Genomic DNA, 13,441 nt, shown 5'->3' with positions numbered 1-13,441 from the left:
TGTTAGTACGCTACTTTCAGTTTGTTGCAATTGACCCGCAATGTCTACGTTAGGCAGGCACTGTTATTGTTTCTTGTTTTTGATTTTCTTTAAAATTGAAAGAATCAGTTGCCCATCGTGCCATACAATATTTTGTTTCATTTTTATGTTTTTGTGGGACATGCTTTATTCAAACTATTAACAGTTAACTGAACTGAACAAAATTAAATAATTAACTAATTAATTAAATATATCAACCTATTACTCACCTGGGTCTGGAGTGGAGTAAACTTTACATGTGTTTTCCCTAATATTTAAACATACCACTAGATATAACAATTTGTAAGAGAGCAAATGGAGCTGAAGTGTTGTTTGAGGGGTTGGGCCACCAGAGGGCGCTGGTGGGGCTCTCGAGATGCACACAGGTAGTGGTGGCACCATATAGGCATGAGATTATTAAAAAGCTGGTCTCACTTATCTGAAACCAGACTCCCTATGTAAGGACCAGGGGAAATATCAGTCTGGGTAGCCATTGTGTCAGTGAGTAGCAATAATCACAGGGAGCTAGACCTCACTGTTACAGGGACAGTGAGAGGCCGAATCTCGCAGGGAGACCCCAGGTTAACATCCAACCCTAGAAGGGGAAGGTTACATTAGCAATCACAGAGGAGATTGAGCTACACTACAAACTGCCTCCTCTAGGAACAGAGTAGAGTGAGATTTTTGGAGTGAGATCTTTGGAGTGAGATATTTAAGAGTAGAGGGTTTTTATATTAACCGTTCAGATCACCAAGAGCAGGGGAAGCTCTCATCAGAGTGAGAGATGAGAGATGGCCTTGGTTATTTCTATGTCAACTTGCCAGTAAAAAGAAGATTGACCGGGATGAGGTACCACCGTTACTCCAAAAACAGGGAACTGCTTGGTTTCAAAAGGTAAAACAGGCAGATTTCTTCCCCATGCTCAGCTACCATACAGAAGAATGTGTTATACCAAAATATTTAAGAACATTTTATTTCTTAAATTAAAAATTATATAATGAAATATTTCCACCTTGATGTACTACACATACGCAAGCCAGTCTTGACTGCTCTGCTTGTTTTTCATCCTACTGACAACTTGATAGAAGAAATAATGCCAGTACACAAAGCACATACAAAATCAACATGTACAAAAAAATACAAACATTTAACTACTTGAACTTTATTTTTCCCTTGATCTTGCCAATAAACAGCGTTACACTTGCATATTTACCTAATATTTAATCATGTGTGTGAATTTTACCTTCATTCTGTACAAATGCAGCCGCTCAAAATGTGTGGTAAAACCCCATACTGTGCAAAATAATCTGCAGTTTAGCATAGTATACCGCAATATAAGATTGGCCAGCCAAAATGACCGACAGGCGGCACTCGTGATGCATTGGTTGTTAGTGAAACGATTACTTCATTTAATCTCTTTACTGTGCACGCTTAATATTGAATATTAATATGGAATATAACAACTAAAGGGAAATTTTAGTAGCAGAACATAAAAAGAAGAGGAGTATAACATGTCTGAAGGTCATAAATGACATTAATTTAGGAATATAAACATATTATGTTAACTGTATATGGCTGGTAGTGGTAGTTTAAATAAAAAATACACACCAGTATTCCACTTTCTTCATAAACATTTTAAGCATCAAAGTCTTTCATTCGGTTACATACTGTGGTTATTTTGGAAAAGCTTAAAAGTGCTCCTTCTGACTATGTTAAGTTTATATACTTCATAAAAACTTATAATGTTTTAACCTTTTCCATGAATACTTCTGCTCATTATCGGAGTAAAAAAATGCATACTTTTTAGAATTTGATTTATAGGGAATATAATATGGAATCACGTATCTAAAGAAATTAATAATGACATTATTATATTCATATAGCTAAAATTATTACAGTAGTACACTTTATTTGTAAACATCTGCATCAATTTGACTCATTCACCCTTATTGTATAGACTTATTGTACTTTCTAATGACATTACACATGGAAAGATTATAAATTTTAATCATTTTTAATTTTTTAAAAATAAATTTGAGAAAAGTTTCATCTACACAAATATCACAGACTATTTTCGATTCTATTTCAGAATGTTCTGTCACAGTTCAATATGTTTTTATATACATCTAAATTAAAGTGTCAGGTGCATAAACTATTAGTAATCAATAATTAGTATTAAAATTCACACTGTGATAAACTGTTGCACTTCCACAACTTTAAAACATTAATTAGCAAGACTGTGTTCAAACATACGTTAAATCTGACTATCAAAAAATAAGTAAAATACAAACTTATAAAATAAAAATTGAAGGTAAAATATAATTTAAAATTAAACCAGGGTTAACTTTTTTTCTGTCTCTCCCTACTCTCTCTCACACACTGATATTTGGACACAGAATGGTTAAAAATGGGAACAGGTCAGGCAGGCAGATGGAAGGGGGAGGGGTGAGTTGTCTTCCCACCTCTCTGACTAAAATGCCAAAGAGAAATGGCTTCAGTGACATACTGAGCCAAAAACGTTTGGTGTCTTCTTCTCCGCTTTAAGGGTACACTCCTTGTGGAAGAATTTTCACATCGAACTTTTGTCCACCAGCTAACACACAGAAGCAAACTAAATACAAAATGTATTTGCAAGAATAGCGATTACAAACATAAAAAAACTTGGTTTATACTGTTATACTGTACAGTGTATTAAAACTGAAGCGAATACGGTTTGCGCAGGAAAATCAAAATACTGCCCCCCCCCCCCCCCCCCACCCGGGTCTCTCCACCTGTTGTTCCAAAGCCATATGGTTTCAAAGTATGTGTGAAATATCTTTTCATACTCCAGTTATTAATCCAATCTATTTTTACTCATCCGGATATGTAAAAAATATAGCCAAAAGAATCGTTGTCAAGTTTAAATTCCAAGCTGAAAAGATCAAGACTCAAAGTGTCTTCTCTAACTCTTCAGTTTACAGCTTGTCCATGGTCATTCATTATTAACATTGTAACGAACAGCAGGCATACAGATGGTACAAGCGGGTTGCAGTGCAGTGACAGTACAGCCCTCTACTCCCCTGTGCATAGCAGGGATGTTGGCTGTATAGGCTGAAGAAGGTCTTTAGCTCAGCTGGAAACAACTCTGTTGAATGACGCAGGAGACCCGTGTTCGAAGGATGAACCAGGACAGGAGCAGCGAGAGCACAAGCCCAAGAACCCGAATTTGTTACAATATAATTAATAATGTATTCTGTATTGCATTTAAATTGGAATGTTTTTACAAATATAAGAAGAGACGATACACAACACGTAAATATAACCCTTTTCCCTAAATCATGAAACCATCACTTAAATTAATTCATCCAGATACACACACTCACACCGTAGCCAACGACAAGCTGTAATAGTGGACTATTTTTATATATCTGTCTATGTAAGAAACAAAGTAATTGTCTGATCGGGCTTTGAACCGCCTGGGTGCAGCGCACTACATGACAGTCTATTACCACTATAAGGACAATAATATTTCCAAATATATTCCAATATCAAATTTTTCCAAAATGTCCCCCTGTGATATTTTAGCTGTTAGTTACATGACTCCATATTAATATTACTATCAAGAGGTATTAAAAAATCAGTACAACTTTTATGAAATTCAAGTATTTTTAGCATTAAATTAAAAAGTTAAAATCTTAAAGTAGTTTTTAACTATCTAAAGCTGTTTTTTACAGCTTTTAAAGTCATGCAATGTTTGAGTTAGGCAGGAACACATCATTGTATCTTATTTTTTATTTGGTTTTTCGAAATTAAAAAAAAATGTTTGGCCATCATGTTGATAAGCTGTTCCCCAATTACTGACAATTGTAAAAATTAATCCTTCCCCCCTTCCTCATTTAATTTAAAGATTTCCATGAAGAAATCCTTAAGCACAGAACCATCGCATATAATAATTCATCCAGCTGGTTCCCTGTTGAATGACGCTGACAGACCGGGTTCAATTCCAGGTGGTGTACTATATAGTACAGTTTAAACTTTTTTTTTTCAGTTCCACATTAAATTGTTGGCTGCTGACATTTGGATTAAGACAAAATATAGATTTTCTCAATTCGGATGTAAACCTGAAAGAGACACATCATGTTCAGAATAAGCTATAATACTGGACTATTTTATGCATTCGGCTATATAAGAAACAGATCGAAAGTATTGCTCTGATCGCGCTTTGAACCGCCTGGGTGCAGCTCACTACATTACAGTATTCATTACCACTACAAGGACAATAGAAGTTTAAAAAAAAAAACGAATGTCAAAACGTTTCCAAAATGTCCACTTGTGATACTTTAGCTGCTTAGCTACACGATATTAATATAACTATCAAGTGATGCTAAATCTCTACAACATTTATCTTTTTCCAAATAACAGCAAGTGGTGTTCTTACTATGTATTCTTAGAAAAGGATAAAACATTATAACTTTTTGTGAAGTACAAAATATAAGTTTAATAATGTTAGAAGAAGCACGTTAAAACCCGAACCCACTGTAAGTTATCAATTTAAAGACTTTGATGCATAAAATATGTATGCATAATTAAATTATTTATGATGAAGGTGGAAGGTTGTGTACTTTTGTCCAACTGAGCAATCTTGCTTTTATAAAATATACAGACTTTTTAATGTTTAATGTTTAACATGCTGTAATACACAGTTTAAAATTATTAAAAGTCTAAAGAGTATACAACTTCTTCTTAAATTCTTAATTGGAAAAAGATTATTCCTCAGCAGTGACCGGGATTCGAAACTGGGCGTTTTCTGGCAGCACCTCAAATGCTATATATGAGACGTTAAGTTTTATTAGCTCCACCTGGCAGTTTTACAAGGTGCGTCCAGATAAAATTATCCTATTTAAAAAAACAAGCGGTATGACGCGGTATATTGTGCCACGTCCACCGTGTTTTAACGCAACGTACCTTGCTCATTTTGAATGGTTGGATCTGTACCCACAAGCCACCGCAGTCTACCGCGGTAAGTGATTGGCTGGCCAAAATGACCGACAGGGGCACTCATGGTGCATTGGTCAGTAGTGAAAAGATTTAATCATTTAATCTCTTTACTGTGCACATTTTAATCCGCTTAGTATTGAATATTTATATGAAATTTTACCACTAAAGGGAAATTTTAGTAGCTGAGCATAAAAAGAAGAGGAGCATAACGCATCTGAAAGTCATAAATGATATTAATTTAGGAACATAAACATATTACTGTTTGTAAACTGTAATGTATATGGCTGGTCTTGGTAGTTTAAAGAAAAAATACACACCAGTCTTCCATTTCTCCCTAAACATTTTAAGCATCAAAGTTTTATGAAACGGTCCCCAAATATGCGATTGCTGTATAGAATGAATTTTAATTTTTAAAAATGATTTAACACGGAAATTAAGCTGTTTACGTTCCTCTGCCTGAGAATATACTCACTCGTTGCTACGCAACGCAGAAACACAGCCACAGGTAACTAGCAAAGAGAGGACATTAGCTAGCCAATATGATACAGGATTAAATTATTTTTTTATTTCTTTTGCACATTTATTTGAACATTTCCATCGATTGTACAAGCACTTGGAAACTTTCCAATCCCTAGTTCGTCTGCATTTTCTTTTACGCTCCCACTGGCGCCGGTCTGTGTCTTCTAGGATATAATGCCGGCGATTTGTGTTAAAATTGGGTTTCCAATAACGCCACAGCAAACTCTTGTTTTTATGTCCACTATAATGGACAATCTCTCTTGTCCGTTATAGTGCCCTGCTGACCCCTGCTGAGCAGTTTGACCTTGTGTTATCATTGTTGAAGAGTCCGGACCTAGAAGAAGTATGATTACGTATGGGTGGTGAATCTAGACAGGTCAGTGATATATTCAGTTACCTCAGACATGCTTTCAGGGAGAAGCGCAGTATTTCCCAACTGTTGCCTTTTATGGCTGTTAGCAAAGGGAGGGGGAAGATCTTTGCAATTACTCTCACTCTATCTCTTGCATGCTCGGCGCTGTGTTAAAGGTATCACCTGATGCGGTGTCGGATGAGAAGCGAGCTATCCAATCATAGCTTTATTTTCATAGATCAGATCAGTTCATAGAGGGGGTTAGGGATTTATCTCTGCGGAGGAAGCTTCGCAAGTTTATCAGAGATAAACCAGAGTCTACTCTCATCGACGTACGGGATGAAGCAGTTATGTGGACTTTGGAAGACAAGCCCTGTAGTTCCAAAGCATTTAAAAGCCGTAACACAGATGGGTTGACACAATGCTCTGCTATTGATGCTCACAGAGAGAAAGCGCTCACTTTAGAAGATGTCCTTAAAGTAGTGGTAGAGCAGGGTAAAGCTATCGGGGAGTTGACTAATGCTGTCAGAGACCTCACTATGCAGAGGGAGAGAAGCAGTAATGAAACTGCAAGCAAACATAAAGTTAAACCCAAGTTTACGGAGGATGGCAAGCCTATCTGCTTTAAGTGTAAAGAGGTGGGGCACATAGCAAAACACTGTGCTCAGAAGCACCTCCCATCATTAAATATCCCTGTAGTGCAGGAAAACGAGAGCCCCCGGTTGTGACGAGCCAGGCGATTCGGGGGAAAACCATAGGCTCAAGCAAACCTGACTGTGATCGTAGAAAGTTACTGGAACATGCTGTGGGCAGATGTCCTACTGTAGACCTGATGATTGGGGGAGTCACTCTGTCATGTCTATTAGATACTGGTAGCCAGGTCAGTACTATTTCAGAGAGTTTCTTCAGAGAACACTTATCGAAGACGAAGACATGCTGTCGATATCACGGTGGCTTAAGTTAACTGCTGCAAATGGTTTAGAAATACCTAACCAACCTAGGATATCTTGAATTGGATGTGGAGACAATGGGGATGACGATATCAGACTGTGGGTTTTTGGTGGTAAAGGAGCCAAAAGATTATCATTCCTCTGTCCCAGGCCTCATAGGCATGAATATTATCAGCAAATGCAGACAGCTGGTCTGTGCTGAGTTTGATTCTGCACTGGGTGGCGAGCTGGATTCTGATTGGAGGATAACGTTTCAGCGGATGCATAAAGTGAACCTAATTGAAAAGTCATCTGTGGTACGTGTAGTGGGGAGGGACGCTGTCCATGTCCCTGCCATGTCAGTAGCTACTGTCTTGGCTAAAAGGCTCAGACCCATGAGAGAAAGCAATGTAAAAATGCTGTTGGAGCCTTTGAATGTGCCTTTGCCGGGTGGCCTGATTGTCATGCCTATGCTTGTGTCCTCTCACAGTCATATGGTGCAAGTACAAGTCATAAACTTCTCACAGGAAGATGTTTGGCTCAGGCCAAGAACCAAGTTAGGTATTCTGTCCCCAGTCGAGCAGATGGACAGTATCCAGCAGTGTGAGGTACATTTTCAGCATGTATCTGCTAGTGTTGAGCAAGTTACTGTAAGCAAAAAGACTGTGCCTTGGAAAATAGTATACAACAGATACTAGATAAGCTTGATGTGGGTGGGACCCCCGAACAACAAGCAAAGTTGGGTGCTTTACTAGTCAGTTATGCTGAGGTATTTGCCCTTGAAGATGAAGATCTTGGTTATACTAACAAGGTCCAGCATGAGATCCACCTAGCGGATGACATACAATGCACCCAGCAATATCGCCGAATTCCGCCAAACCAGTACAAAGAGGTTAGGGAGCACATAACCAAACTTTTGAAGAAAGGGGTAATACAGGAGAGCACCAGCTCTTATGCTTTGCCAATAGTCTTTGTCAGGAAAACAGACGGAACCCTCAGATTGTGTGTGGATTATAGGAAGCTTAATGCAAAGACCAAGCATGATGCTTTCCCGTTACCGCGCATTGATGAAAGTTTTGACGCACTCTGCGGTGCCAAGTTCTTCTCGACGATCGATCTAGCCAGTGGTTACCATCAAGTCGCTATGCATGAAAGGGACAGACAAAAAACTGCATTTAGATTGATGCAAGCTACCATGCATGACCTTGTGTTCCAGATCTTGCTAGTCTACCTTGATGATATCTTGGTGTTCTCTCCGGATTTTGGGGGCCATCTAGAAAGGCTAGAGATAGTGCTGAAGCGACTGAAGGAAACTGGGCTGAAGGTTAAGCTTGAAAAGAGCCATTTCCTCCAGTCAGAAGTGCAGTTCCTTGGCCATCAAATATCTGCAGATGGCATAGGTACGGACCCAGTGGCAGTAAGACAGTGGAAGGTACCCAGCACAGTCAAAGAGCTGCAGTCATTTATAGGCTTTTGCAGTTATTATAGAAGGTTTATAGAGGGCTTCTCCAAAATCGCTGGCCCTCTCTACGATGTAGTCAACTCCTGTTTAAGAGAAGGCAATCCAACTAGATCCAAGCAACTTTTCAGCAGTTCATGGACCCTGCCGTGTCAAGGTGCTTTTGAAAAGCTTAAGGATAAATTGACAAGTGCTCCGCTGTTAGGCTATGCTGACTTCACCTGCCCTTTCATTGTGGAAACTGATGCAAGTAGCCTTGGCTTAGGTGCAGTTCTCTCCCAATAGCAAGGAGATAGGAAAAGGGTGATCGCATATGCTAGTAGGCGTCTTCGCAGTGCCAAAAAGAACGATAGGAACTACAGTAGCATGAAGTTAGAACTACTAGCCCTTAAGTGGGCTGTGGCAGAAAAATTTAGAGGTATCTCCTGGGATCTAAATTCGTCGTTATAACGGACAACAACCCTTTGTGTCATCTTTCTACAGCAAACCTAGGTGCAATAGAGCAAAGATGGGTGGCTCAACTATCTGTTTTTGATTTTAAAATAAAGTACTGCCCAGGATGCTGCAACACTGCTGCTGATGCCCTCTCTAGGCAGCCATTTGCAGGGGAGCCTAAACCTGACCATGATGATGTCGAATATGATGATTGTGTGGCTATCTGTAATGTTGTCAGCAGAGGCACACCCCTGGTGGCAGCCGGTATGAAATGCTGCAAAATAAGACAGATCCGTGTTTTGGAAGAGGGAGTGGATTGTGATAACTTGAACAAGTCACAGAGTAACACCCAAACTTTCCCAGGATATACAAAGAAGGAGCTCCGTCGGTTTCAAGATGCTGATCCCTCTCTCAGTGCTTTCTGGATATTCTGGAATAAGCAGAGAAAACCAGGGAATAAGGAGAGATCAAAGCTGCCTTAATATACCTTGTCTTTGTTGAAACAGTGGCATCGGGTGCGAGAGCGTTATGGGCTGTTGTACAGGGTGATCAAAGATCCTCATGTTGGTGAATGTTTCCAACTCCTCCTGCCTGATTGTATGAAAGATCAAATATTGGAAAGTGTACATGACCGGATGGGTCATCAAGGAATTGAATGCACTCAGAATCTGTTGAGACAGAGATGCTTTTGGGTGGGCATGTATAATGATGTGGAACCGTGGGTCAAGAAGTGTCAAAGGTGTATCCTGACCAAAATGCCACAGCCAAAAATCCAGGCACCCATCAAACCATAGCTACTAGGCCTTTAAAGGTTGTCGCTGTCGACTACACAGTCCTCGAGCCAGCCTCTGATGGGCGGGAGAATGTGTTGGTAGTTACTGACGTGTTTACCACGTTTACACAGGCTTTCCCGACTCATGATCAGAAGGCAGACACTACAGCGAAAGTCCTCCTGAAAGAATGGTTTATGAAATTTGAATGCCCTGAAAGGTTGCATAGTAACCAGGGAAAAACCTTTGAGAGTCAGGTAGTTGCAGAACTGTGTAAACTTTACAGAGTGAAGAAAACACGCACCAGTCCTTTCCATCCTCAAAGAAACCCACACTGTGAACGGTTCAACAGGACCCTACATGACCTTTTACGCACGTTGCCTCCTGAGAAGAAGCGCCGTTGGCCAGAACATCTGCCGGAGTTAGTCTATGCCTACAATGTGACACCTCACGCTAGTACGGGATATTCGCCTTACTTCCTTCTGTAAGGAGTGCATCCTCACTTACCTGTTGATGCGTGACTGGGCCAGGAGGAGGTGCTGGATAACAGACATGATTGGCTGGTGGTCCACCAGGAACGGTTGAAGGAAGCACATGCCCGAGCTAAAGAGTACGCAGAACAAAAAGCTGCGGAAAGAGTTGCACTGGAAGAAGACAAAGTGTTTTGTCCCCCAGTCAGTGTAGGTCACCTGGTTTATCTGAGACACAGACCGTTGGGCAGAAATAAGATAAAGGATGCTTGGGGACCTACTGTGTATAGGGTGGTAGAGGTGCAGGGTACGACACACGCAGTGGAACCATTGGAAGGTGGTCCTATAAAGTGGGTACACAAGGTTAATTGAAGACCATGTGTGGGCCCTGTCCCAGCCCCCAGGTATGTTAGAAACCGGTCCCCCACAGGAACCTCTGTCCTCTGAGCCTATGGTCCTTTCTGAGTCTCCGGAAAGAGTTTGTAGTGTTGGAGGAGGTTTCGCTTCCAAGATTAACTCAGGAGGTGTTCCCTGAGTCATTAGATGTTGCTAGTGCTGAGGATCCCTGTGGTAGTGAATCAGAAGTGTTCTCTGAGCCTCTTAGGTTTGAACCTGCTCCTGAATCAACAGGTGCTGTACAGGTTAGGACTGAGGCTGGCACCGAGCCTTCTAGGGCTGCGCCTACTACCAACTTCTCTCCTAGGGACTGTGTAGTAAATGTACCTACTCCTGTTCCACGCAGAAGTCGTAGAGCCAATGCTGGGGTGCACACTAATCCTTTTCATGAACCCAAGTCTATCTGTAATGCGATCTCCTTAACTCCAGAAGTCTTTTCCCAGATGATAACAAACTTAAGTGCTGTCCTTTTTAGGGAGGCAGTCAAGGGGGTGAAGGGTTGATAGTCACCGGGACGTTGACTATGCAGCAGGGGAGAATGTGATCTAGTGGTGAATAGCGGCCTGTTATGCCAAATCCACTAGATGGCGCTACCTCTTAGCTCGCGGTGTATCTTAGTTCCTGATTGATTTGAGCGTTCTGCACATGGGCAGTAGGGACTAAGAAGCAGTGAGTTACCGTTAAAAAGAACCCAAAATTACTACAGAGAGTTGTAATGTTCTCAGTGAGGGTAGAGCCGAGAGGTGACCTGCGCAGCCTGTGAGCGGCCTATTTCTGCACGCACTGCATGAAAGAACCACTGCAGTATTTTGTGTAGATAAAAATATCATTATATATCATTTCTTTTGTTTTTTATTTTTTATTTTTTAAACTAAGAACAGATCAGACCACATACTCACCTAGAAATAAAGAACCCCAAAAATATATTTATGTCCTGTGCTGATTATTCTTTGCCAGGCTACACAATTTTGGTACCAGGAGTGGGGTTTCTGATAGTCTGGTGGTTCTGACTCTCATAGTAAAGCAGTGAAGTGCATAAAATACGGTAGTGGTGAAGACAGCTGTCCAAGGAGGCTGATAACGGATGGAGAGGGCAGGGGCCAGAGGTTTAGTGGCCAGTGTGTCCTGTGCTGATTATTCTTTGCCAGGCTACATATAGGCACATCCCAGAATTTTGACTTCACTGTGTGATGAAGAAATTTTAAAGACTACTTCTTAGCATAGATAAAAAGCTTGGATTCTCATGTACACTATCTGATACACATATCTTTTTCTGTTGTCTTTGTTGATCTCTTGAGGATCCTTGTGATATTTTGAGCTCTCGTTGAATGATAAAAGTGTCGCAGTTTAAATCATTTTCGTTTTTAGAAATCATGAAACTCTCTGTTAAAAGCAAGGGAGTTTTTATGTCTGTTATACTAAAAGAAAATGCCTGATGAACTAGGGATTGAACAGTTTTTTCAGTGCTTGTACAATCGATGGAAATGTTCAAATAAATGTGCTAAAGAAATAAACAAAAAAAGTAATTTATTCCATTATCATATTGGCTAGCTAATGTCCCGTCCTTTTTAGTTAGATCAACAAAATGCTGTGGTGTTACTTTTTGTCGATGAAAAAATAAAGTATTTTCATTTAAAATGACGGTTACAAATCATGTGGACCAGTGTAATACTTTGAGTTCACAGCTTGTCCAAGGTCATTCATTATTAATACTATTAGTAATATCTTCGGTAAAGGCTTTGATGCATAAAATATTTATGCATAATTTAAATATTTGTGATAAAGGTAGGTTGTGTACTTTTGCCCAACTGAGCAATCTTTCTTTCATAAAATATACCATCTTTTTAATGACTGATGATTAACATGCTGTAATACACAGTTGAAATTTAAAAGCTCAAATGCTGTACATGAGAGGTTAAGCTTTATTGGCTCCTCCTGGCAGTTTTACAAGGTGATTCCGGATACTTTCCGATATGACGTCATATGACACTGCATCATACCGCGTTATGATGCGACACGCCCATCGCATGGTACCGTGGTGTACCTCACTCATTTTGAATGGCTGCATCTGTATGTACACCCATAAAGCTAATAAAGCCATTACTAAGATAATACAAACAAAATAAGGATAATCTAATGATCAAAATTTTATATGTATGTAAAGCAAGTAATTCCATCAAAAGCATTTGACCACTGGAAAACAGTAGCTGAATACGTGAAAAGGAAATAAGGAAGCTTCTACTACAACAAAAACATGTAAGATTATATACATATATGATTTGCACATCATAAAAATTGTAGAGTTTAATCATAATGAAAATAAGTATATTTATTTACTATACCTTGAAACAACCACACACTACTATTCATAAGTATTTTTTTAGAAATCCTTTTAAGACAAGTAATAAGCTTCATGAATAAAATAATTTCACTGGAACAAAAACAAAAACTACACACAAATACTCCATATTAAAGACATGTTTTTGATTCTCTTTAAAAATTAATAATACCACAATATGGAACCATACATTATAAAATTACTCTTTAGAAACATACTAAGTATGGGTCAACATTTTAGAAGTGGGCAGTATCCATAAGTCATGTACCATATCACACATATAACTATACATGGGGTGAATTAGTTCTGATTCTATACTGTGCTTGTTTTACCTGTCTTTGATGCCACAGAGGTCGATCTGTAAGTCACTATAATTTCCCAATAATCCTTGCTGTACATGGAGCAAATTCATTGGCTGGTTGTTGATGAAAATCAGACGCATACAGCCCTGAAACACCTGTGTTGGGTTTTTACAGCCAAGTTCATTCAGGATATTAGGGCAACCTGTGAAGAAAGGAACAATATTCTTTGAAAAAAGGTTGTTTCCATTAACAACAAATTTATATTTTAAATCAAACTGAAACCTACAAAGACTGATGGGCCACCATTCTACAGAGTTTAAATTTAAGAGGTATTAAAATCACAATTAAAGGTGAAGGATTTACTATCTCTATGTGGGCAATTGAATGCGAGTAGTCCAAACTTTCCATTTCATCATCCATTATCAAAAATATAGTAAAACAGAAACATGGAGCACAGCAGAACTGCAGGCTGGACA

General features: G+C 39.4%; 1 protein-coding gene across 1 annotated transcript in view; it reads right to left on the bottom strand.

Annotated features, from left to right (window-relative positions):
- The window catches only part of LOC148821781 (contactin-associated protein-like 5), a 138,329-nt gene that overhangs the window by 82,974 nt on the left and 41,914 nt on the right, over positions 1-13,441 (bottom strand). The window contains exon 7 of the mRNA XM_088930790.1: positions 12,996-13,167. Within this exon, the coding sequence (XP_088786916.1) occupies positions 12,996-13,167 (172 nt within the window). The remainder of the gene's footprint in view (positions 1-12,995; positions 13,168-13,441) is intronic.

The sequence above is a fragment of the Atractosteus spatula genome, chromosome 13, assembly GCF_055471065.1.
Source record: "Atractosteus spatula isolate fAtrSpa1 chromosome 13, fAtrSpa1.hap1, whole genome shotgun sequence".
NCBI lineage: Eukaryota > Metazoa > Chordata > Actinopteri > Semionotiformes > Lepisosteidae > Atractosteus > Atractosteus spatula.
This window is presented reverse-complemented; position numbering and strand designations above follow the sequence as displayed.